The sequence below is a fragment of the Scomber japonicus genome, chromosome 23 (genome assembly GCF_027409825.1).
Source record: "Scomber japonicus isolate fScoJap1 chromosome 23, fScoJap1.pri, whole genome shotgun sequence".
Taxonomy (NCBI): domain Eukaryota; kingdom Metazoa; phylum Chordata; class Actinopteri; order Scombriformes; family Scombridae; genus Scomber; species Scomber japonicus.
In genome coordinates, this window is record NC_070600.1 from 14952131 (window position 1) to 14978811 (window position 26681).

General features: G+C 40.0%; 1 protein-coding gene across 2 annotated transcripts in view; it reads right to left on the reverse strand.

Annotated features, from left to right (window-relative positions):
• chchd3a (coiled-coil-helix-coiled-coil-helix domain containing 3a) overlaps positions 1-26681 on the reverse strand; it is a 76283-nt gene that overhangs the window by 27266 nt on the left and 22336 nt on the right. For both annotated transcript variants that reach the window (XM_053313954.1, XM_053313953.1), the window contains exon 6: positions 4117-4200. In XM_053313954.1, coding sequence (XP_053169929.1) covers positions 4117-4200 — 84 coding nt within the window. The remainder of the gene's footprint in view (positions 1-4116; positions 4201-26681) is intronic.

Consider the following 26681-nt stretch of genomic DNA (forward strand, 5'->3'; position numbering starts at 1 on the left):
GGAACTTTGCAATGAGACAGCAATTGCTGCTGTGATTGTCCTCCTACCATAGGAGAGCAGAAAAATCCAATTTCATCGATATACAAGGCGAAAAGAAAGATAGAAAAGAAGAGAAGAAAAATCCCTGCTGAAAAGATGAAATTGAGGTATGGAGAAGAAAAAAACTGCACTCAAAAAAAAAAAGAAAAGAAAAGAAAAGGAGAGATATCGAGGGACTGATAGGGTGGGGGGCGGGGGCTGGAAAGAGACATGGTGGAGAGGAAAAAAAACACAGCCAAGTTGATTGTTAAATATGAGATTGTTTTACAGCGGGGCAGGTATTGAGTGAAAATGTAATAAATATATAGATATTGTTTTCAGGGGCTATTTGGTAGCTGTGGCCCCAATGAGCGGCAGCAGCAAAGGCAGCAGGCTGAGCTGTCTGGGAGCCTGGTGATGGCCTGTCACTGGAAGCCCCTCTGATGAATGGCCATGTTGGATTGGAACAGACGTGTAATATATATCAGACTTATATTCTCTCTCTCTCTCTCTCTCTCTCTCTCTCCGTTTGGGTTCCTCTGCCTTTTTCTGCTGGTGTGCAAAATGCCGGGGGAATCCTGAGGTTAGGACAAGAACAGAAGTCAGATGGAGGGAGAGCAAAGGGTGTTGGAGATAATATTAAGCTGTATACTCTAAAGTGAAATCAAATTTGGGGGTTAGGGTTAGAACCGTGCAACCAAAAAGAAGCTCAGCATTGGGCTTTGATAGCTGCAGCGTGTGCAGACTGGCAAAAACATTCACTACCACACCAATACACTTGTGTGACTGGTCAGTAATGTCGTGACTGATTCATATATTTTATATTTTTCCTTCCTGCTTACTAGTTTTAGAGTCTTCTTTTCATTCGTTCATCAGAGTTACCCTTATTTCAGCTTCAGTCTTTTGTCAGTCTACAAAGGAAGCATTTAGCAGCAATTACAACCTAACACACAATCATCATCGTTATGCACATAAAACAGAGGAAAACAGACGTGAAGTGTAAAAATAGGCTTTGGGTGGGTGAGCGTGACATGTGAGCCGTCATGCGACCTGAGTCGACAGCTGTATTGATTCAAATAGAAGAGTATCTGCTCCGTCACAAACGGGTGAGACAAATGGCTAAAAAACATGTCTGAAACGCCTCCTCTGAAGACGAGCCTTTGGGATTCTGATTCAGTACATGCCAGAAGTGATCTTGTTTGGTATACTGCTGGGCTTACGTCGGTTGAAGGGAACGGGAAGTGACGAGAGGCTGGACTGAGTCCCAAATGGGGCACTGTGGCCAGAACAAGAGAAAGGAGCGTTATTAACAAAGCCAAAACAAACTACACCCCCTATGGAGCCCCAAGCCGTTTGCTGCACAGTAAGACAACATGCAATATGCCCACCATTGATCCTCAGTTACACACAGGATCACACACCATCACACACCCACACACATGGCTGCCTGTGTGCTTTTTTTTTTTTTTTTTTGGTCTCCACAGACCATAAATCTTGATGGAATGATTTGCAAACTGAAATGGTTTTGTTGTGTGCAGATACAACGATGCTTTGAAAATAGAATTCATTTACAGTTTAATTCTGGTAAATGAATGAAATGAATTGGATTACACATTGTCCCTTTTTTACAGATCCTTATGGCTAACACTCTCTGCTTTCACTTTCACCATCCATTTTTTTCAAACAGGCTTCGTAGTGCTCTTTCAACCTTTTCTTTCCTGTACTCTCACATTTTTTATCATTCAGTGACATTTTATCTTTTTACTACTCTTCTGTCTCGCTCTTTTACTTTCTATCTTCCATCAAGTGTTCTTATGTGCTATCCCACACTCACAAATGTCACTTTATCATAATTTTTTGATATCTTCTCAGCTAGAATCCATTTAATTCAAATTTGTCTCCACCTGTCCAGTTTCTCTTCCTCTCTTGTCTTTTCTTGTATCTCGAGATTTTTTTTAGAAGCTTTGGCTACTGTCTCCCGTGGGTTTTTTTTCTTGATGTCTGTCCACTCCTCTCTCTTTTTCACTCTTCTGTCTCTCTCTGAGGTGTGAAGGTGATTTGTTGACACTTTGATCTAAGGAATATTGACCAGAGGCCAATGTGGTTGAAGGATGGCCAGCGCCTGAAGTCGATAATGCCTCTGTTAGTCAGGACTCATCACTTCTACCATCACCACTCACATTTGCTCCTATATAGTACCATACAGTAGAGCCATGCTCTTCAAAGATGTAATAATACTAAGAGAGCTGAGAAATTGAAACAAGAGAAGCTCAGTTTTATATGTCTGTCAGGTTTTCAGGTGTAAGTATGGCAACATTTTATACTCTTTAGATCTTTAGCCAAGTCATCGACCTGCTAAAGAAAGTGCAGCAACAAAAAAGGCCTTGCCACAGCCTTGTTGTTTTCTAATTAATTCACAGCTTCCACTGACATCAGCAAACAAAATTGTACAGACCAATGCACTTCCAATTACTGACAGAAGTCCACTACCACTCAATACCCTCTGGCCTGGCTTAAGATTTCATCCTCAGTGACGGATCGAACATTTGTGAGCTTTATTGACCCAAAAGGAAAATATCTTGTGTATAATGGGCACTAAAAAGAATTCAGACTAAAACTGTAAGTGTTAAACAAAAGTGGTTATTGCAAAAGTAAATTATAACATAACTATGTCGTTTAATTAGTTTAGCAAACAAAGAAACTATGTATATTCAAAGCAATACAGTATGCAATAGGAGTAAGCATACACATGAGCTTCTAAGAATAAGGATGTGTGACTGTCTCCCTCTGTTACAATATCTGGCTGCACAACGGTGTTAAATTTCCATTTTGGTTTCCCTATAGAGGGCAATTGACTTTTTGCACTCTCAAAAGGCAACAAAACTCCTTCCCAGTATGAAGGTGTCATCTAAGCACATTAAACATGGTATTGTATCCTTCCTACGGTACACTTATGATTTGAGAGCAGCATGAGGGCGTCCTTTTTAACACGCTTTAACAAGGCGTTTGACCCTGGTCCCCTGCCTTGCCGGCATCTCTCACTGGGACCAGCGTGGAGCTGCCATTTGAAGTGGGAGAAACACGGCAGCTGACCCTTGTCCCCTCCATAGGACACTGGTATGACATGGAACATCAGGGTAGTGTCATTTTCAGGGACAGGAGGAAACACGCGGAGATGAATGAGATTTAACTCTTTATCCTTCAAGCCGAGGTATGGAAGGTAAAAAAGTTAGAGCCAGAGAGCGGCAGAGGGAAAATTGCAGAGAGTAAGAGACCATCACACTGGGTAAAGCATGCAGAGTTTAAGTTGAGGGATGATAACAAAAACAGTAGGGCAGTAAGATGAAGAGAAAGGATATATCTGACTTAAGGATGGCTGAGCCCAATGGTGACTGGGCTATCACTGTGTACGATGGCTGAACGTTCGTGTCTATATAGATATAGATATATATATGCACATAGCACATCTGTGTGCGAAGCTGTGTGTAAATTCTTACATCATACATTACCTGAGGTATATTATGCAAACTTCTCTCCAGGCAAAAACTAGAGCTGCAGTGTGTATGCATGTTCTGAAAATAAAAATGATGTCATCTTGCTTGGGAGACTATAGGAGAACAGCATTTAGTTTTCGCTTTGTCTTTTGTTATGAAATGGGTAGTTATATTTTGGTTTCTCTTTGGATACTAAGTCCTCCACATTGTGATATTCTCTTTAGTTCTACTTTGGTTTTGTTTTGTTCATATAGTTATATTCATATAGTTTTTGTAGTTATGTGAAAAAACTCTTGTGCAATGGACCATCTTATATATGGTTGTAGTTAAATTCACATGTATGTACAGTATACTTGCCTGGCCCTGTCTAAGTTATCAGTTGGTTTCTATATTTTAAAAACTGGTTGGTAGCTACATTCCCAATGTGAAGTTCTATACATAGTTATACTGAGTAATTTGCAGATTTACATGTTGAGGAGAGATACTCTTGTGATACCAGAGATCTCCCCCTGCTGGAGTCTGGAGATTTTTTGATGCAAAATAGCTACATTTTACATTATACAGACATTGTTCAAGTTGGTGTATGATGCAAACTGTCTCTCACCCTCTCCTCCAGCCGGGCCACCTGCTCTCTGTAGAAAGCATCCTGCTTCTGTAGGTCTGCTTCTCTGGCCTCCAGCTGCTTAGCCTGGAAACACAAAAACACACACACACAGACACACAGACACACAGACACACACACACACACACACACACACACACACACACACACACACACACAAAGACGAGAAGAAAAGGCATTACTTATATGCTCAGAGGAGCTTTGCTGATCATTATAAATCACAAAAATACACAAGCATTGTTACTACTAGTACTGTCTGAGAGAGAGCCATAATGAGAATTCAGACAAGTTTGTATAAAGCAAAGATACATTATAGCACAGCACTGACACACGCCTTCTGTTTGTTGGCATACATACAGCAAACTATGAAAATCCTTCTGAATGAATCCTTCTGAAAGGGGTTTTATATGTTTTGTGATTTGCATGCCTGCAAATACACACAACCAAGGAGGTTTTTGCATGTATGGGAATATACATACATATTCATGTGCAAATATACCTGTGTATCTATGTGTGTGAGACTGATCGTGCCTTGACATGTACTGTAAGCGCTTCGTTGTCCTCTTGTGTTAAATCTTCCACCAGTCTACTATCAGGCCAAGAGGATAAGATCAGTTCTCAGTACGAACGAGCACCATAGTCAGGCGTATATATTTACTCAGCCCTACCTATCTCCACTGTCCTCCCCTCTACTGTGACCTTCACTAAACGTAAGGCTGACTTTCTGGTGGATGATATACAGGACAGATAAGACCTGGATGTATCATCTACCAGAGAAACAAAAAAATACATCTGACCTTTACATTGGGTGGATTGGGAGGATTAATGACTGAACTCAAAATGAAACTTTTATTAATAGTGATAGATGTTTAACTTCCATTACAGATACAACACAGTTTTGTAGACCAGAAATGTTTCAATCATTTACTTGTCAAAGCCTACGGGTATATTGATGGCTGTGGGTGATAACAGTAATAAAACTTGATTTATAGGTTGGTGGAATTGGGTTTTGTAATGCTGTTAGGATGTCATTTGAAACATTTATTTCAGTTGTACTACCAGTAATTTCAATATTAAAGTGAAGAGACGTTTTCTGAAATTAAGAATTAAATTCATTTAAACCCGGATAGCTCATTTCAAGCAAAACTAAACTACTTCTGATCAGCATTTGTGGTACTCTTAACTGAATTAAAATGAGTATATACAGTATATAAATTAGAAACAGATGTTGAACAACCCAAACTTGTTATTGAAAGCAGTACATAACTTTAGCACCCTGCCGAAGCATTTTTGTATTTTTGTTCCCTTATATTAATAAGGATGTTTTACACCTGCACTATTTAGTACTGTTGAACTGACTTCTGGTTCACTTTCCCTCACTGGTGCAAATTGTTCGAGCAGGGTGCAACCAAAACAACAGCACCAAGACCCTTTAGAGGAGGTGGTCTCAGTCCAGTCCATCACAAACAATGGAACAGTTTGTTTGTGGTGGGAACGTGATCTGACCTTGATCTGAGCCAACTATCAGCTGTAAGCAAGTTTGAGTGAAACAGCTCCCACAGCTAGGTGAACTTTGCATATTGGGATGCAGATGAGTGAATCTGAATTGCAATTGAACAATTGCTAACAACCAGTCAGAGTGAATCAAGGTCGGTAGTATGTTGTATTTGGCCATTGGACTTCATTCAGGACCACCTTCCTATGTTTCCATTCTTTCTCCCTCCCCGGACACATATGACGAATGAGTGAAATTAATTTTCTCACGTGGTCTGATTAGCTCAGTTGGATTTTTCTCTGCTTAAAAACAAATCAAACTAAGGGGAAAACATATGAAGTTCGCCAATTCATCAATTGATTCAGATGAGAGCAAAAAAACTATAGGTGTGAAAATGCCCCAAGTCATCAGAAACAAGCTGAAATCTAATCTATAATTCTACAAAGCATTTGAGGCAAGAGAGGTGTAAGAAGGGATCATCTAAATAGCTGAAAATACCCCGTAGAAAGAAAAATGTAACATGTCAAAGAAACTGAAAGGTAAAAGACAGTCTTTCTTTCTGCAAAATTCTATCATGCAGAAACAGTTAGAGAGAACTCTGGAGTCAAGGAGAAATTGAAGATTTTTGGACAGCAAAGACTTACCTTACGTTCAATCTCCTGAATAACGGAAGCATTGAAAAAAAAAGAGAGAGAGAGAGAGAGAGAGAGAGAGAGAGAGAGGGAGGGAGGGAAGAATGAATGTAAAGAAGCACTGATTCATCCATGAACTTTTTCAAAATTACATTTGGAAAGCTTTAGTATTCAGAGGCTAGGGGTGACGAGCTGCCACACTGTTCTGCTTGAATACTCACACTTCAGTCTCTCAATCTCCCCAACAGTCTTTTCTCACTGGCATACAAACACACACCAATGCATACATACACAGTATACATGTAAGGTACTTAACATATCCTAGACCCTTCTTGTGTATGCACTCATGCTCATTTACATACATTCAAAAACTGCAGAGGACTGTCCTATGGGAGAGCAGCCACGCATATGCAGCCTTGAAGCCTTTGCTTGAAGCACTATGGGATGCTGAAGGAGACAGAGAGTATGGAGAATACAATGTATGGGGAAAAATTGCATTACCCCATCCAATCTCAACCACACTGATAACCATCTGTGTTCGACTACTCAACACACTGCAGGCACAGCAGCGTGTTCTATGCATTGTGATGAGGAGTGGAGAGGAGTGTCACCGAGGGGCTGTCCTCGTCTCAGATGAGTGGGGGAAGTTTCAAAGTCAAGGGGATGCTCCGAGCTAAGCCACTACGCACAAGGCAGACAACTACACCAACACCTACACACACACACACACACACACACACATAATCACCAGAGCCAGATGGACAGAAAACTTCTACAGCACCACTTTATCACATTCCTGACAACACTCAACAAAGCAGCATCAAGACCAAGATGCTGCTGTCCTCAGCACAACCGCCCTAATTACTGCAGGCAGACCTTTGTCTCCATTGTGTCCCCCTTGCAGGTCGAGAGTGCTATTGTGTGACCAGTCTTACACAAAAGCTAAAATCAATTGCTCTTCATGATAGGATCAAGCTGAACTTAAACATAAACGACAGCAGTTATGGACACACCAACACTCCTGGGTCCATATATACTAAGGTGCATCCTTGAAAGTATGCTGTAAGTAAACTAGACGTAGTACAATTATTAGTTTAAATGTGCTATCCATTCCAAATGTGCAATCCCTAATAGTCAGCCAACCACATAGTTATTGGTCAGTTGGTGACAGGGGAAAAAATGCTCCTCAAACTCCAGTTGGGAGCTGCGCCTGGCAAAAATTCAATCAAAACCTGGGATGGCGTAAATGTCTTTGATCGCGTTTGTGGTTGCATTGTCGTGAACAGGCGGTTTGCTTCTTGCGTGTATTTTTTTAGGCTCATTATGGTTTTGTATTTCTCTATAATGTAGGATAGTGTCATGTTACTTATAACATTCTTTCTCTGAAACCAAAACCATTTTCTGATGCCGACTAAATATATACATTTTAAAATTATTAAATGAATAAGCTACTTGACTAATGCCTTGAACCCTTAGTTGACAAGTGAAAATCTTTGATTGGATGTAGCCCGACTTCTTAGATAGATTGTAAAAGTTTTTAAGAGACTGGATGATTTTGGCCAAGGTGCCAAAAACCTGTCACCCACCAACAGCTCAATTTTAAATGTCTTTGATCGCGTTTGTGGTTGCATTGTCGTGAACAGGCGGTTTGCTTCTTGCGTGTATTTTTTTAGGCTCATTATGGTTTTGTATTTCTCTATAATGTAGGATAGTGTCATGTTACTTATAACATTCTTTCTCTGAAACCAAAACCATTTTCTGATGCCGACTAAATATATACATTTTAAAATTATTAAATGAATAAGCTACTTGACTAATGCCTTGAACCCTTAGTTGACAAGTGAAAATCTTTGATTGGATGTAGCCCGACTTCTTAGATAGATTGTAAAAGTTTTTAAGAGACTGGATGATTTTGGCCAAGGTGCCAAAAACCTGTCACCCACCAACAGCTCAATTTAGGAGGAATGGAAGAGAGATGATAGGATAGAGGGAAACACAGAGGAAAGGATTGGCAGGGGGTTGTGTACTGTCACAAGTGTGTCCAAACTCAATGTTACGCTGATGGGTCGCAACTTAAGACTTTAGGCTTTGCAGAGAGAGACAAAAGATGCATACAGACGCTGAGACACAAACAACAGCTCAGACACTGATCTGAAACGCACACATCTACACACACAAACACACACAAACACACCAGCCGGAGCAGCTGTACCCACAGAGAGCGGGTGGAAAGATAAATGTGTGCTGAAGGCGAGACTAAAGGGGTCATTAAAAGAGGAGAGGTTGTGACAGAAATGTGTACCCTGGGATTTTCTTTTTTTGCTCACTTTGTGTATGTGTGTGTGTGTGTGTGTGTGTGTGTGTGTGTGTGTGTGTGTGTGTGTCTGTGCGTATATGCACATGTGCGTGTGTTACATTTCCATAAGAGCAGGTTGGTCCTCCTCTTTGACGACATACACAGGTCCAGACACACACACTATGTCAGGATTACTTCCGACTGATTAACCCTATTCAGCGGACTTTAAAGATAATCTAATCATACTAAAGGCCAAACAATGGGTCAGACTTCACCACTGCCCATACACCTTTTGTTCCCCTAATGAAGAGGCGGTCGCGGCTGGAGGAGGAGAGCAGGAGTAAGGTTGGGAGGAGGAAGAATGAGGGGGAGGTAGAGAATTAAAAGGGCAAAATTAGACAAGCAAATGGAAGTGAACTTGAGAGTGGAGAGAACAGAGAGATAAGAGACAAAGAGAAGGAGAACAATAAATGGTGATATATCATTGGAGGTGTCAAGAATGGAGAACTGGCTGTTAGATGGGACATAGAGCCTGGGTCAAAATGATCACAAAGTATGGAAAGAAAGAGAGAAGTGGGGGTAAACAGGAAACACTTGAGGGTCTTGCAAGTTTCCTGCTTTAGACAATGATTTCTTGGTGGATATAAAAATGACTGTAAATCATTTTCATGATAAACATCTGACAAAACAAAGAAATGAGCAATTTCAAAACTTTACAAATCTAGAGGATGATGCAATTGATTAAGGCTAATCCATAAATTCTAATTATATTTTCCTGTGCATCAAGTTAGGGGGAAAACACAGTCCTGTAAAAATATAACCATTAACAACAATACCCTCTCACAGGGCACATGAGTCCACACGCTGCTGTTTATAGCCCAGGAAACCACTTTAGCACCAGTGGCAAACTTTTAGATTCCCCCTGGTCTCTTATTAAGTACAGTTGCACAATGGCTGAGGGTGACAGGTGACAGTGAGACTGTGGCGGTCAGATTAAACGGATCGTTTAGGCGAGGTGAACGCCTCTGTGAATATCAATTAGCCAGCCGCTGAATAATTAAGGACAGCCATGTTTTTTAATTAGTTGACTGCCGCAGTTTGAGCTGTGAGCGAGGGTGGAGAATAGGAGGAGGAAGGGAGCAGGAGTGGAGGATGGAAGAGTGATGAAAACAGGTGGATTTTGCTGCGTCAGACACCCCTACCCACCTCCTGTTCTCTCACTGATTGCTCCCATATATGCTCTATTTTCTCCCACACCTGCTTTTTCATTTTCAAGTGTTCTTTAACACTTGCCTTTTTCCTTTTAAAGCATTCCAAAGGGAAAGAAATAAGAATAACTCTAGCCTGCAGTGTTAAGCATGCTTAGGACAACTGTGATTATGTGTATAAAATGTGTCTAGCTATGTAGGGTAGATACTGACGCATTTGTGTGCCAGACCTTGTTAAATTAAAGGAGTTAATACAATATTATACAGTGGTTCCATCATTTTGTGTTGAACAAATAGATTTGATCCTATTCATCGGTTGTTACCCCTCAAATTTATAGTGCAACCCCTTTGGGGGCTCCACACCTACAGTTTGGGAAGCCCTGACCTAAACAACAGGATTTATGATTGGTGCACAGTACAAAGTTGCCAAAGGCATATATTTTGGCTCAGCACCACCATTTTTCTATTTAAAGAGAAAAAAAATCCTTATTGCTTGAGCAGAAAAAAATAAGATTATGGCTATTAGCAATTCTGTACATAATACATTTTTCATTTCACACTTCAATGATGGAGACCTCTGCATTGTAATATAATGAGGTGACTTACTGTTATACTTTATGCCCACTACATGCTTATAAATCATTCTAGATGAAAATAATCTTGCAAGATGCCATGATCGATAGAGCACAAATCAAATCTCATCACATTAACTAACAGCACCTCATCCATAACCTCAGCCTTTTTTGTCTTCCCCCTGCCACCATCAGCTCAGCCCTGATTCACCCCTGTCACGAGTAGCATCATAATCAATGCTCCCTCACACCAACCAAGTGAGTGCTGCAGCACGGTCGGTCAAAGCTGCTCACCGGGACCCATCTATCACAGACCTGTGCGACAGGGCCCTGTGACAAACTAATGCCGAAGCCGCAGGCCTCGGGTCTTGTGTGCACCGACAAGCTAGGCAGGGGGTCAAAGGGCAGCACAATGTGACCGTGCTCTGGTGTTAATTGGCACGGCGGAGGTGTTGGTGGCATGTGGGAGGTTAAAGATGGATGGAGGGAAGGGAGGGGAAGTTCACGTGGCAGAGAAGATGAAAGGGAGGCAGAGAGATGGGTCAATGTGTGGATGGAATATGGATGACTAGATAGTTGGAATTTGTTTTTTTTTTGACAAGTTAAGAGAAGTGTCACATCAAACTTGGAAACATGAAAAATATTATAAAAGAAAGAGTTTGACCAAAAACACATGCAATTTTTTACTTGTTTTTTAACCATAAAAGAACCCACACGTACATTTAAAACTGTTTAAGACACACATCCCTCCCACAAATCTAGGCATATCCTGTAACTGCCCGTAAATCAATTGCAATTCTATCTTAATAGCTATCACTGGCAGACCAAATCCAAGTGATGGAGTGTATAATAATATCACCTTACACAGGTCTTACTGGCAGCGTTAAGCATGTAAGCACCTTTAGCAGTGCCTGAAGCGGAAAAAAATAAATGCCAGTACTCCACTTACTCACGTATTAGCGGTGTCAGCAAATCATTAAGGGATTAATTCTGAATTTCGACAATGAATTATAAATACTAGGAGATATTGTTGATGTTCAAAACATACATTAATTTAATCAAGAGAACAACTATTGCAATGATTAGAGTAAAAAATAATTGACCATGAGGCCACATACATACAAAGATGCCAGTTTTTATCTGACTGAGTTGAAAAGCTTCTTGGACAATCACATGTTGCTGCTGACGGGAAAAGGACTACATTAACAGCCACGTATATGTCTCTTGCTCCTCACAACGTCTTTTTGTGACAAACTTTAGCAAACTATTTTGTTTTGCCATGGGTGGGACAGGTGTCACCTGCCTTTATAAGCTGAGTGATTCCAACATGGCTTTTCTCTAACTCGGCGGGTGTTTTTCAGGCACTTGATTTGGTTTTGTTTGGAATTTGATTGTGTTCAGTTTAGCCTAGTTTCATGTTACAAATCATTTAGATTAGCTCCCATAGTTTCACAGCATCCAACATCCATCCTTCACTACTGATTTTACACGTCATATTTTTTATATAGTGAGCTACCTTTAATAAATGATTCAGTTACTTAAGTTGTGACTGTGTGGACCTCCCTTTGTTTTGCTACTGAATGAGTCAGGTATAACAAGCAGCTGTCTAACAAAAAGCAGGCTTCTATTCCTCTGTGCTATCCACGGGATGTACACTGAGTGAAAGAGGAAGGACTGCTTACTTTCTGGCATTTGTGAAATGCACGGCCACTCAAAAAAATCTGACCAATCAAATTCATATGGTAAGCAAAAAGTAATGATATTATTTTATTTTTATTGGTCATGTAGCCTCATTTGAAACAGTATTCATTGACTGCTAGTCACTGGACGATCCAGCAAAAAAGGAAGGCTTCCCCCACATCTATGTGTTAGACACCAACAGCTTGTGCCGATGCGCAAGCAAAGGTCACGTTCAGTAAAATTAAGTCAACTCTGTTTCACCTTAGATTTATTAATATTATCAAAAGGGTTTTATTTTCCATCCTGAGCACTAAGCTTTACAGTCACTAATAAGACTAGTGTGGTTTTACAGCTACTGGTAGCAGTAGCTGTAAAACTCCACTGGCAACCTTTTACTTTCGTTAGTAAATTAGCATGGTGGGGTATAACACTTAGGTTCAAGGATAGTTATTAGTCTCCACAGGAGGTGGTGGGGTTTGGGGCGATGTAGTGTAGCCAGCTACTTGGTTTAACTGGTGTTGACTGATAACACTTTAGGACAAAAATACTGTCAAACACTTGCTCACATACTTACAGCTGACCAGAAAAATGTGACTTTTCATTCATCACAACCCTTTTACAGGGTTTTTCCTCAGTTGCGCCAGTGAGCCTGGGTTCAGCTTGTACCTTGTGAAAAGGTAGAAAGGGTAATACTGGATTGGATATACACTTGAGGGACATATCATAATAATCTGAAACTTCAACTTAAATGCACCTTTACTTACTGTAACCAACTGCCTACAATGCCCATGTGTTTGGGTATTTCATATCTGCGCTATTTGGTTTGATTCATCTGAGAGCTTTATCCATCACTTCAGTTTATTTTAAAATGTGACTGTGGAGAAACTGAGAGACTGAGACTGCCACTTTCACTAAGTTCTACTCTCATTGAGCTGAAGACTGGGATTTGCTTGAAACCAACTTGTTTGTACAAGTTGTGATGCAACCATGTCTGAGGCGAAACTTTACAGAGTTTCCAGCTGCTCAAAACAGCCACACTTGAAGGCAAAGAGATATTTTTTGACTGTATTTCCAAACTGCAAAAAGTGAATGCTGTACTTGGTTGGTAGAATGAAAAATTACAGCTTGAGTTCAAACCCTGCCTACTCTACACCTTACAAGGTATTTTAAGTTAGGCTTTTATAGTTTACAGAAGAAAGCAATAGAGTGTATGAGGAGAGAGAGGGTAGCTTTGACATGCAATAGTCTGCCAACTGGATTTGAATCGGTTGTGTGCATCTTAGACTCTAAAATAAACTTGACAGCATGGCCTCCCCATCACAAAGGAATATTGTGGCATTCTGGAAACAATGAAGTCAAAAGAAGCAGTGGTGTCATTAATCACTGAGAACGAGCTGGCTGTGGCAGAGAAGCTCTGACTTGAGCATCCACACTGACCACAATGCTTTAAGGATTTACGTACTTTTTCATACATTGTTTTGTCCTTTCAACAATCAAGTATGTGGTATGACCATTTAGACTTGCTCAGGCTGTGGAAATTCAGAAAGGAATCCAGTGTGTAAGAAAGCAACAACAGCAGCATGCAGATGTTGTTTAGGTGGTGTCCATTGGCAATATGGCAGTGTGCCAGATAGCTGCCCAATGAATTACTTGTCAGTCAATGTGAGTTATATTTATAAATTCTCATTTGTTTGCATCTTATTATTGCATGACACACACAAAAAAGCAACTTCTTATTGTATGTTAGCACACTAACTGTGTAAGGCATTATTTTGACAGTCCTGGTTACATTTAAAAACTTTGGTAACTTGACGGGAAGATCTTTAACAAACAAATGATACGCATGGAGAATCCTGGTAGAAAAAGGCCTCACCGTCACAGCCCCAAGAAAGAATTACTCTCCCTGGGGATCTTTTACCACAGTGAGTAATGATCCAATGACCCTGTGGGTCAGAGGGCTGACCTGCCCAGGACAGGGACTAAGAGGCCAGGGCAGGGATGAGGGGGCAAAAGGTGTAGGTGGTGAGTGTGGGTGTCTCAATGTTTGTGTGTGTGTATTTTAACTGCTGACTGTTTAAGGACACATTAAAATGAAGTGTCCTTGTGGAGTCTGTGACTCGTCGACTGTGAACAGGGGTCAACAGAGGGCTTGATCTGATCCAACTAGCCTTAATGATGCTGGGACAGCAGTGTCAGCCCACTCACACATTTACATTGACTAACCCCTAACCCTTCTCCAAAATGTGCAGTTTCAAAAATATTCCAATTTATTATAATAGTATGGTTAATGGTAAATATGAGCTCATCCAACAATATGGTCAGGATTGAAAAGAAGGGAACAGCATGGGAAAAGCTAGGAAAGAAATGTTCCTCCAGTGAAAACAAATGGGAGTAGAGAGCCCAAAAAGGTTGAAATCCTGGGAGAAACTTGAAAAATCACTTTCCTTTCTACCCGCAGACACTTCAAGCCCCTCAGCCTTTGTTGGAGACACCACCTCCACCACTCCACTGCCAGCTCTTTTGCTGAGGGACAGCAACAAACATCTGCTAGCTCAGAGATTGATTAATTGGCTGATCAGACGCCCGCGGTGTAAACTGATTGATTGATCATCTTGAGGTTGGAGCTGCCTTTATCTAGAGCCCTGGGGAGCAAACCTCTGGAGGTCCCCAGTCATCTGTCATGTCCAACAACACAGGGGAAGACGAAGGAGAGATGAAGAGCTGCAGGTTCATTACTGAGACATGGGGGGCATGTATGAGGGAAGTCTTAGCCAAGATTGGAACAGGGGGCATGCCGAGAGAACAATGGGAACATGGGGACAAAAGGAGCTTTGGATGAAACTAAGAGAAGATACTGTGGTGGTTGTAGAGAAAAAAAGATAGACATGCATGAAAGGAGAGGGGGGGAAGAACTGTGGCCAAGTCAAGAACATGAGTACAATTTTGTCCCTAAACAGACAAAAAAGTAAGAGGGCTTACTTGTCATGATAACTGTTTAAAGACTTTCAACCAAGATAAAACAATTTTTAAATGTACAAAGAATGATGCAAAAATGTACTTAGTTTATTTAATAGGATGAGACTACTACTTATTATGACTATGTGTTGCTTATTTTGCAGGATCCAGGAGTTCTGGGATTGTTTTGGACATAAAACCTCCACTCATTTGTAATTCCTGACCACATCCCTGTTTAACAGCGAGCAGTGAGAGTAATGGGATACAGGGAGGAGAAGGCAGCAGATAAAAACAAGTGTGGATAATGCTACCTCGCATTCAGTCAGACATATAAAGCAAAGGTGGAAAATTCCTTTACTTGACGGCAGAGGACACAGTGAAAGAGACTGAGAGAAACCAGAGAGTGGAGGGAGGCATACTGCATTTGGACAACAGATATCCCTGGGGAGCAAAGTGAATGAGAGAGAGAGAGAGAGAGAGAGAGCCGGACAACCTATAGCAGGAAGAAGGTGAGAAGGATGTAGAAGGGAAGACAGCTGGAGAAGACATGCAGGGTGGAAAAGGGACAGCCTCAGGATGTGTTACTGACATTGGACCTTATGGAGAACTCCAGCTGAATGTGCCCCACCTGTCTATGTACATTTCCATGCAGTAAGTCCCTGGATCCATCTGTATGTTAAAATCATCCTAGTATATGTGTGTGACTAAATCCTTATGGCTGTGGGCATACTATACATTTTTCAGTGCACGTGTGCTCATGCTGTGTATTAATGCATATTCATTCTACCCAGCAGCAGGTGGTCTTCCAAGGCCCGATGAGGCCGGGAGGGGGCCACAGTCCACCTTCAGCTTCTGTCTATCAAGAGCAGGTGAGCAGATTTAGGGTCACCTCTAATCCACAAACCTCTTTAGCTGAATATCAGAGACAACAACTAACTTTGGAGAAATGGACAGAAAAGAACAATTTAGAGGTTTTCTTTTATTTAATCACTTATAAACTTCATTCTCCTTTCCACTACACTATCAAATCACATCAATGAGTAAATAAAAGGTCTTATTTTACCCTATTCCACTCCAAAAAGATGCTGCTTGCAGATACAATGCTATGTTTTTGTTATTCTTCTCACATTATTTGACTTTTGTTTAAAGTTTACACTTTTGTATGTAGTTTTAAGTGCTGTTTTGGATTGGTTTGTTTCCTAATTGGAGTTTGCAACCTTGTTTTGAAAACTGCCTCATAAATCAATATCTCTCACTATCTTGTCTGCCTGTTCGATGTGCCTCTATTTACTCCCCTATGCGTTTTCCTTTCCATTCTCTCACTGCTTCTATATCTCATCCAGATTTTCTGCTGTTCACAGACTTCTTGACTCCCTTCTCATCTCTGTTGCCTCCATATGTTTTAAGCACTTTCCATCTTTCAATCAAAATCTCTCCCTCTAGCACCATTAGCTGGGCCGACTGTTCACTTCCATAGAACCTCATTAATAACACTCATGTCAAAGCCAAGAAGAAAAAAACACCACACACACATATACACAATGTTTTTTTGAGTTAACTCAGCATACTTGCATCTTTGAACATATCTGAACAGTTCCAGATCAGCTAGGCAGAGTAAAAAAGAATGATAAAATAAAGACAAAGAATAAAGAAAGAAAAGAATAACTAAAATCTGAATATTTCAAAACTTTATACTAGAGGCTGCAAAGAGGCAGTGACTCTTAAGTTTATTGCTACAGTGCCGTTGAGGTTAAAGTAAGTGTGAAAAATGAGAAAATGTCAAGTTCAACACATTGCCATGTTTTGACATATCTTAATTTCACATGAAACAACATGAAGTTATTAATTAACAGTGTATCTCATTTTCCTGCTGGCAGGCACTCATGCACTGGCCCCATCCAGAGTCAAGTTCAAGGATATGCAACCATACAAGTGATCGCAATGCCAACCTATGGTACAGCAACAACAAAGAGGCAGTCATATTATCATTAACTACTCCTTCTCACCCTGAAAACCCTCTTAACCCCACCAAATCCTGTTTAGATCACACTGACCTAATCTGCCTTACCTTTAAAGATGCTATAATTACAATTTCTGTTGTTGTGATGGTAATACAGTTGCTGTGATGTCTACCTGAAATTCACAAGAAACAATCTCCTATTGCACTCACTAATTGAAAGCTGGATACAGAACATAGGAGAAAAAAAGTCAAATTTCACACATTTTAAAATTCTGTTTCTGTTGTCTAGAAATCTCGTTCTCAGTAATACTCAGTATGTATTTGCGTTATTAGGTGATCAGTCGTTGTCTATACAAGTCAATTACAAACACTGTTCAGACAAAAGGTGACACAATTCTTGTCAGCTTCTCAAAATGTTTAAACAAATGAGGATGAATACATAGACCGCCCACTGAGGCTGAGGCAGTAAATTGACCATACAAGCTTCCTTGTCAGGAAGAAGCTTTCCTGACACCAGTATCCATCCATCAATCGAAGCGCTGCTGTATCCCGGCCCTGCCGCTGGCCACTCGCAGTGCCAATTAGCTGACAGGGTGAGGGCCTGGCGCAGAGTGCCAGCCATAGGCCCTGCCAATTAGAGCCTGACCTCTTGTCTAACCCTAATACTGGCACGGTGTGTGGGCACCACACCCTGGGCAGGGGTGAGGTAGGGCCGCCAATATGTAAAGGATGGTTGAGTGGACACCCTCCAAGAACAAAGAAAGAACATTACAAAGACAGGAGAGGGAAAAAGGAGACAAAACCGACAGCTATGTACTGTCAGTAGGAAACAATCCAAAAAGCAGTGGTGCAGACAGAAGATCTGCTCATTTAGGTTGACCTTTTACACAACACAAACATTTAATTATGTTGTATCCACTGAACAAGCAGACAAGCATGCATACAAAAACAAAACAGGTCTCGACATCTCACACTGAAATCTTTTCAAAACTGAAGGATGAAAATTTTGCATTTCCAGAGAGCAACTTTCAGGAAATGAGGGGGGACAAATAGGGAAACTTCTGATTTTCATGTTATCAGTTTTTCAATGGCTTTTATAATCCCTCATCTTGGATGGCAATTCAGTATCTAAGGACCCATTTAAATGTGAAATTCAAGTTTAATAAAACACTAAATATAGTCTTAAAGTGACTGATATATTTCTTTTCCAGGTCTATTGGTGCCTGCCTGTTAGTTCTGTAATTGTAGCACCCCCTCTGGGTCAGTCAATGGAATTTTGATCATGCTGGAGTGCTGTGGTACCATTCACTGTTTTATTAGTCTAAGTAAAAATATAGTCAATGTTTGAGACATTGTGTGCCTTAGATAAATATTTATAAGATATTTAATTAGACCATTGATAAATAAACAAAGAGATGATCAGTGGTAGCAATTTCTCCTTGAATTATATATAATTACATATCAAGAGTGCATATCAGCCAACTCATGTAAGACTTTAAAATAAATGAAAAAAACAAAAACAGGCAGATATTAATACAGAGAGAGAGAGAGAGAGATTTTCACTGAGATGTGTGCATAAATATTCAGAGACAGAACACATAATATATAACTCAATTTGTCGCAGTTATAAAATAGGTGATGGAGATGAATACAGTAAGTACGGTTAAAATTTAACAGCAACAGAAATGCTTTCACGATAAATAAATACCTGATCAATATTTTTTTCAAGTTCTGTGAACCATAATCAAGTATCTGACAACAAAACCTGTTCAATTCAATCAAACACTGACAAAATCCCAGTTTTACTCCAAAATCTAAATTTCAAGAGGGTGCAATTCCTTTATTTCAATCTTTTTCATGACTTTTTATGAGAGCATGTATAAATACTATAGCACTATGCAAAGTTTGTGGCCTTCAAATCAAACCCTAAATTGGAAAATATTGTTCTTCACAAACTGGAAGAACAATCTCATCAGCGTCTCTGGCATGCTGGTGGTCCTATTTGTTTATATGTACTGTCAGTTAAAGAATCTAAACCCAACCTATGACCTATGCAACATCACCCTAACGTCTTCCTCATGTCATCTGCAAAACACCAGAACAACAATTTTCATCAAACAGACTGAACACCTCTCTTAAATCCAATTGTTACATCAAGCCTGGCAAGGGTTACCTTTACAACAACTCCGAGAAACTTGAGTCAAAGATAGGATGCAATTTGTCCTGAGCAAATCCAAAATGTATGTAAATCACAGTGTACCACTACCTCTCTTTATCTCGTTCAAAAGTGAAAGACATGCAGACCTTTTCTCCCCCCAATCTTCCTTATACTCTGTGATGTGGAGAGAGAAAAAAAAGAAGTTGAGAGAAAAGGAAATGTTGTTTTTTTTTAAATACCACCAACGGGCACCAATTCAAAACCCAGCAAGTCTCCTTTAATACCTGGGAAATTAAATTGCTGGCCCATTATCAGCCTGGTCCAGTCGTCTGTATCTGAAATGCAACAGCATGCAACTGAAGTACACAAGATTCAAGAAAAGAAAAAAAAAAAGCAGGACATTTGCCGGAGACTGCAGTTTTTAGAGGAGTGGAAGGAATAGGAGTAGTGGGGTGAGCAGAAGAGGTAGTGGAGGGGGCTTGTTGCATTAAAAATGTTAAGCTTTACCCAAAGTAATTTTCAAGCCAGCCAAGCATCAAATGGAACATAGTTTAGGGAAAGAGTAGGTGCTGATTTTCTCCGGGAGCTCTGACAGGATGGACATGGCGTGTGGGCATGTGGGCATGTGTGTGTGTGTGTATGTGTGTGTGTGTGTGTGTGTGTATGTGTGTCGTGAGCAAACAAACAGTCTTGGTATGCTGCATTATCCCTTGCTGTGAAAGCAGAGGTGGTGGAAAAATCATGGATCATCACATTAGCGACTGGTTTGTGTGTGTGTGTGTGTGTGTGTGTGTGTGTGTGTGTGTGTGTGTGTGTGTGTGTGAGACAGTAGGAAACAAAGATGAAAACAGAGGGAATGACAAAGGTATGATAAACAACATCCGACTGATTTGTCGAACAAGACCCTGGATTGAAATGCATAATTGGCCTTATCTCTACATAATAGCAAACATTCATAACTCTAATTAAGCAAATACAATAGGCACAACAACTAAATCTAAGAGGTTAATGTTTACTTAAAGTCTCATCAAGCTAAACTATTTAATCATGAGCCTTACTTAAACTTACATGCTCAGATGGACCATAAAAGACTAAGACTCAATTAGTATAATTACCGATGATCATCTCTTGATGACAAATGACAGTTGGTGTCAGAATATCGCTACATGTGCTGTTTGAGGGTTTAAGACGACACAACTCCAACTTTGAATCTCACACGCACTGGTGAAACCATGAATACACACTTTTGAAACTACACCTGTACATCAGTTAACTTACAAACACACATAAACGCTAGTGAAAACACAAGGGGGCCAAGGAATTCAGTCTGCATCACAAAAATCCTGGGTTCATTTCATAGGTGCCACTGCTGAAGTTTCATGTGGTTTCATTATTCCTCTGAATTCTTAGCTGCATGGCTCTAAAAATGCTAATGTCAGTCAGTCAGTCAGTCGGTCCACCACTTAGACTGAAGTTTAGACTGAAATATGTCAACGATAAAAAAAAAGATATGTATTCAAATGTATTCATGGTACCCATAAATGAAACCTAGTGTCTTTGGTGATGCCCTGACTTATCAAAGTTTTTGTCCAGTGAAATACAGCATATACACATCTAAGGAATGGACTGGCACTAGTCTTGGTACAGACATCCAGGATTCCAGGATCGTGAATCATAATGACTGATCCCCTTAGATGTCCTCAATATAGATACTCTGGGTTTATGACCAAATACCCGCAAACCTAATGACACTCCCATTAGCCTCTGTACAGCCTCTGTGCTTTGTGTTTAGTGTTAATTAGCAAATGTTAGAATGCCAGCTTGCTAAACTAAGATGATAAACACATTAAATAGTTAGTTAAAATGCTGACGTTAGTATTTGGTTTAAAGCACCCCTGTGCCAAAGTATATCCTCAAAGAGCTGCAGGCCTGGTTATAAATTCATAGTCTTGTTGAATTACAGCTTATACATTACCTTATGAGGGTTAACATTGGTGGTGGGTTTCAGTCATTTCAATTATTAATATACATTTTCTTTTCTTTTCTCCATAGAATTTACCTTTGACATAATGGCATTCAGTCAAAAATAATGAATATTTACAAGGTGGTGTACTGTAGATACTGCTTGGATAAAGCTTTTGTTTAGTTTTTATTTTTGGTGATTCAGGAAATCAAAGCATATCCAATTGTTGCATATAGTTGATTTCCTTTCATCAGTTTGTCAACTAAATTCTAAAATTAAAAAAAAGTAAAAAGTAAACATAAAAGCTGGGTGTTTTGGACCAGTTCCTAACAGCAGACAAAACCATTGCTGGCAGGTAGACCCCACCCAGGCTACTGTTAGGAGCTAGCGAAAGATTGATGACTCTGGGTTTGATTGAAAAGTCTGCCTCAGGGTTGGAGCCTGTGTCTGGCTGAAACGCCGTGGCCAGTGATTGATTAGCTACTGGGCTAGTTTGGCGCCGCGGGGAGCCAAGTCGTTGAAAATCAAAAGAAAGGAGCGCGTAAGTCTAGGATTTCATTAAAACACAGATGTGAGAACCGACAGTTGGATGTAGACTGTGAATAAGAGAGTTACATGACTTGTTAATTGACCTGTTACCCAATTAAGTGTTAATTTAAGTGTAATGAGTCTACTAAGTAACTCCTTGATGAGGCCTATGTGATCATGACTAGATTAAGTCACCTATCAGACTTCATCCACACTAGGCTGTCTACTCATTAAATCTCACTTATTGAGAGTGATTCTGGCATTATAGTCTTTATTCAGTTGACAAAACAAAACCATTTAGTTGTAAGTGTTGCAACTATTTTTTTTCGGTGTGATTTTGTCCACTCTGACCCTTTGTTAAACGTAGCAACTGTGCTCAAAGAATGTTTCTACTATGTCAATAAAAACGCTATATTTCGAGAGAAAAAAGGGCAATAATAACTTTGTAAAAAACTATGGATAATCAAAGGTTCATTTAAATGTCATTCATTCAAACAGTAATTACATCTGCTTGCCTGCTACCTTTCTTATTAATGATCACAGAACACAAGAGGGTGAAAACACCATGTGACACAAGCCTATACAGAAATCTCAAACATACTGCAGCTTCTAACCACCATCTACCTGGGTGCCAATGTTCCCCTTTTCATTACTATGGTTCCCCCTGAGTTGCAGAACACGTGTGAGCGCTGACATTGAACATGTTCCTCTCACACAACAGAACCCCAGGAACCCAACAACAATGACAATGACAATACACACTGCTGTGAAGTTTCAATTACTGGTAGTGTAGCTGGCTGGCTACTGCCAGTCAGTCTGACAGGAAAGGGAGTGACTGGTGGAGGAAAAGCCTGAAGGACAAGCGCTCCCACCAGGGTGGTTTTAAACATCTAGGGCCCCAGCTACACTTGACAACTGCAATTTATATTAAACATACTCAATTTCTATGCCCAAAAAATGTTCACTAGAGTACTTTAGGTTACCCTATTGGTAGTCCAGATTAGATGTAGGCATGCTGGGCTCCACAACAAGACTATTCATACTTATTCAAAGACAATGAGTACAAGCACAATGCACTCAAGTAAAACATGTAAAAGTAAATTAAAAACAGTGGGAATTCAACTTGTGAGTTACAAGGAGGAGATATTTGTGTTACTGTACCTTTCATTTATGAACAAAAATAATCAATTTTTTTCTTATTTAAGGCGAACTAATGTAAATGTCTTTCTAGAATATGCTATAATTAAAAGTGTTTTTTGCTTTAGCTTTCCACATTATTTTTAAAAATTTTTTTGGCACTTCACATGACAAGAATCAGAACTGAGATACATTAAGGACCAGAGTCAATCGGCGGAGTCCAAATCAATGAAATCTAAAATATTCCCGCCACAGTCTGAACCCCATGTCTTGGGGCAATTCTCCTGAATGGGTGTCAGTGTAATTGGTGCTGCTATGGTTGTGGGGGTCATGGCCATTATAGGTGAGCATGGGGAGGTATAACCGCTCACTGCATCGTTCTCATTGTGTGTGAAGGAGAGGAGAGAATGTATGGGGTCCTGCTGCTCACCGTGACCTGTATCTTAATGAGGGGGACAAATCAATACCGCGCCGGACAAAGAGCACAAGAACCGCAGCTGCCATAGACAAATGTTTTTTTCAGCGGCAATGAACGTGGAGAGCAGGGTGCAGGTCAATTCACATTCAATTAAAACAATCTGAAGTACAATGCAATAAAAACATCTAAAGTCTGATTAAATATTGTACCTTGTTTAATAGACTCTTTATAGAAAATGGCTTCCAGTGTCTTTTTCTTTCATTCTTACAACAGGAAAGACTGAATTTCAATAGACCAGAGTAAGGTTAAAACAACCTGAGCAATGTTTTCAACACTGACACCATACATTTGACAGAACACCAACTTGAGATAAGATCAGGTATGATATTTAAGATTGCCTAGAGACAGATGAAATGAGAAAAGGTGGGAAAGCACACAATTTATGCCAGTACTATACTATAGGCCTTTTGTACTGCTCACATTTCAAAAACTCTGAAGCTTCCTGGTGGTCCACCTGTCTTAAGCACAGACCTTATAACTGCAACGTCTAGTATTTGAGTCCAGAAGGAGACCTATGTCAGACCGCTGTCTCTGTCTCCAATGTTCCCTGTCACTTTCTTCTGCCTACTATCAAGCTGAAGGCAAAAAAACAGTCCTCCACAGTTGGATAGATAAACTGATTGATGACAAATGCCATGTTTCTGTGAAGGGTGCAGCTCATGCAGTTATTTTGCATTGAGCTAGGAGTAAATGCAATTTCATTCTGCTGAGCATCTCTCATATGTATGGACTTGACTGACAATAAAGTTTACCTTCACAATGCTCTCTCAACTTTTTTCAGTCTGCACAACACTGTAAATACTAATAATGCCATTTCTCTTGACACCCAAACTGCTGTTGGGCTGAGATAAATTCAGTAGCTTTCAAAACACAGTGACTTGTTTCAGTAATTTTCAAGAAAGAAGTTATTTTGTGGGAACACAGCAGAGTAATGTGTATTGATCACTCAGAAAGTTTAAAGATTCAAACACAAGGTTGAAAAACTTGCTTAATTCCAACTGATATTCTATTTGTTCATTTCTTTTTGCAGACAAAAATGTCAATGTGTTATTTTTTAATTTATTGCTAATAGATTTTTTTTTTTTATCATTAGGAGGAAGAAATGGTCCTTTTCTTGTTAGTAGCTGGAGGGGATGTGTAGGTGTCCATGTTTGATTGACAGCAGCTGACAGGCTGAGCCCCAGCAGGGGAACGAGAGAAACAGTAAACAAACGTGTGTTGTAGCATTCATTCCATGGGCATACAAGGTTTCGTTAGCAGGGGTATTGAAGAATGGGCACCACACCAGCATCTAAACAGGGTAATGCCTGCATGTATCTTTACATGCTGTTTAATGTGCTGCAGACCAGCTCTTTAGCCATCTTGCTTGTCCCTTGTTAAACAAGCTAAGATACAGGACTAGATGTGTGGTCATGCCTGCAAGACAGATACTTTAGCAGCAAAGATCATCTGAGTTCTTTCTCTAAGTCTGTGGCTCTTGTATTTAGTCAGTATAAGCATCTGCCAACGACATTTTTACTGTTGATGCAAATATAGTTTAAAATTAAGACATTAGCCAGTAAGTCACTGGCCATATGGAAACAAGTTCACCATTAGGGCTGTCACTTTTTATTCAATATTTGAACATTCATCCGAACTTGATGTGAAAAAATAATATTCAAATTATAATGAAGCCATTCGACTTTTAAAATGTCCCCCGTAGTGCATTAGACCGTTTGTTTTTATGTTGTTGTTTGCCACCTCATCCAGCAGTGGGCACTCTAAAAGTTTTGTAGGTTATAGTACGCCTCTCCTCTTGACCCATCTGTAAATTAAGCAAATTATATTTTTTGTTTCGAAAATGGAAGACACGCAGACGTACAATTTTATGTATGTCAAAGGGTTTTCATATGACTTATTACAGGATTTAGCCCTAGGAAATAGTCATAATGCGTTTTGTGTACTGAGACAAGATAAATATTGTAAAAAAGCAAGAATAGATTACAGTCTTAATACAGAAATTAGATTTAATCTTACTGATTAATTGCTCAAGGACATTAAGGAACAGTCTATAAGATTATACACGAGGTGCTCACAGGTATACTAGGAAATATGACTGAATAAATCACCTCTGAAAGCTATATCAGCCACCAGATTATGTGCTTAGTACAGCAAACCACAACCTCTCCCCGGAGCTCTTTCTCGATCAACGTATTGACTTTGCCCAGCAATCAGAACCAATTTCACCTTCCAATTACTGATGCTTATGTGCTTTACAACAATGTAAATTTAATTTAATGGGTAACCTATGCAGAGGAGGCTTGTGCTTGATGACAGAAGTAGTTAAAAGCTCTTCATGTGAAGATAAGCAAACCAATATTTAAACACTCACATACACATATTTCAGGTTGAATATCTTAGCAGTTGGTCTTTCTGCCTTTTTTGAGTATAAAGGGGGAAAAAGTCTCACAATAGGAGACAGAAGGGCAAAAAGATAGACAGACAGGAGACAGGGACACACATAAACAAAAAAAGACATAAAAACACGTTTTATGTTTCATCAAAGATGAGTTCACTGCGGGTAGCGGACAATCCTGGAGTTTGACAAACACAGAGTGAAATGACAATGGGAGGGAGACGTCTTGGGCGAGAGGCTGCCTTTTAAAACGGAAAAGTCCATTTCCAGTTGAAAAGAACAGTGCCTGTGTGGAAGCGTCTGACTTGACAATTACATGAGTAGTGCGAACGGCACTGTGCCTCCGCTGATAACCCGTCGGATTCTATTAAAACTCTGGCACTCCAAAAGAATGCTCAAACAGAGGAAATTATCACATAGGCGCATACACACACATATACACACACCATTTTAAAACAGTAAAACCCTCTCTGACAATGATTCTTGCACTGCGATGTGCATGCTTTAAGAAAGTAGAGACTGGAGGGTAAATCAACTGGAATTTTAAAGAAAATGTAAGTAATGGACAAGAACAATTAAACAAAGACTGTGTATGTTGTGTGTGTGTGTGTGTGTGTGTGTGTGTGTGTGTAGGCCAAGTCTTGTACTGAATGCACAGTCACTTTGTTACTTGCTATCTATGGTTTCAAAGGAAGATAATGGCCCCAAGTTAGCCTTGGGGCTACAAGCAATACCTTCATAGGAGTATTGGAGGAAAAGTTCTCTAAAGTGCACAGAGTTAGTACTTCAAGAGTATGCAGGGAATGACATGCATAAGAAATCCAGTCTCTGACAGCTCAGTAACATCTACCAACCATGAACTTGCACATATATTACAGATAAAAAGCAGGTGTTACATTTTTGCCCTTCTTCCTGTCCTCCCATCTCCTTCTCTCATTTGTCCTGTCTGCCCTCCTATGAAAAACAACGCAAATTAAATTACAGAAAACCTACGACTGAAACGGCTTTCGTCACAGATGCTGAAGGGGAAAAAAAAAACCCACATCACGTCAGGCGTCTCCCTCCCAACTCGCCATCTTTCTCAACGCCT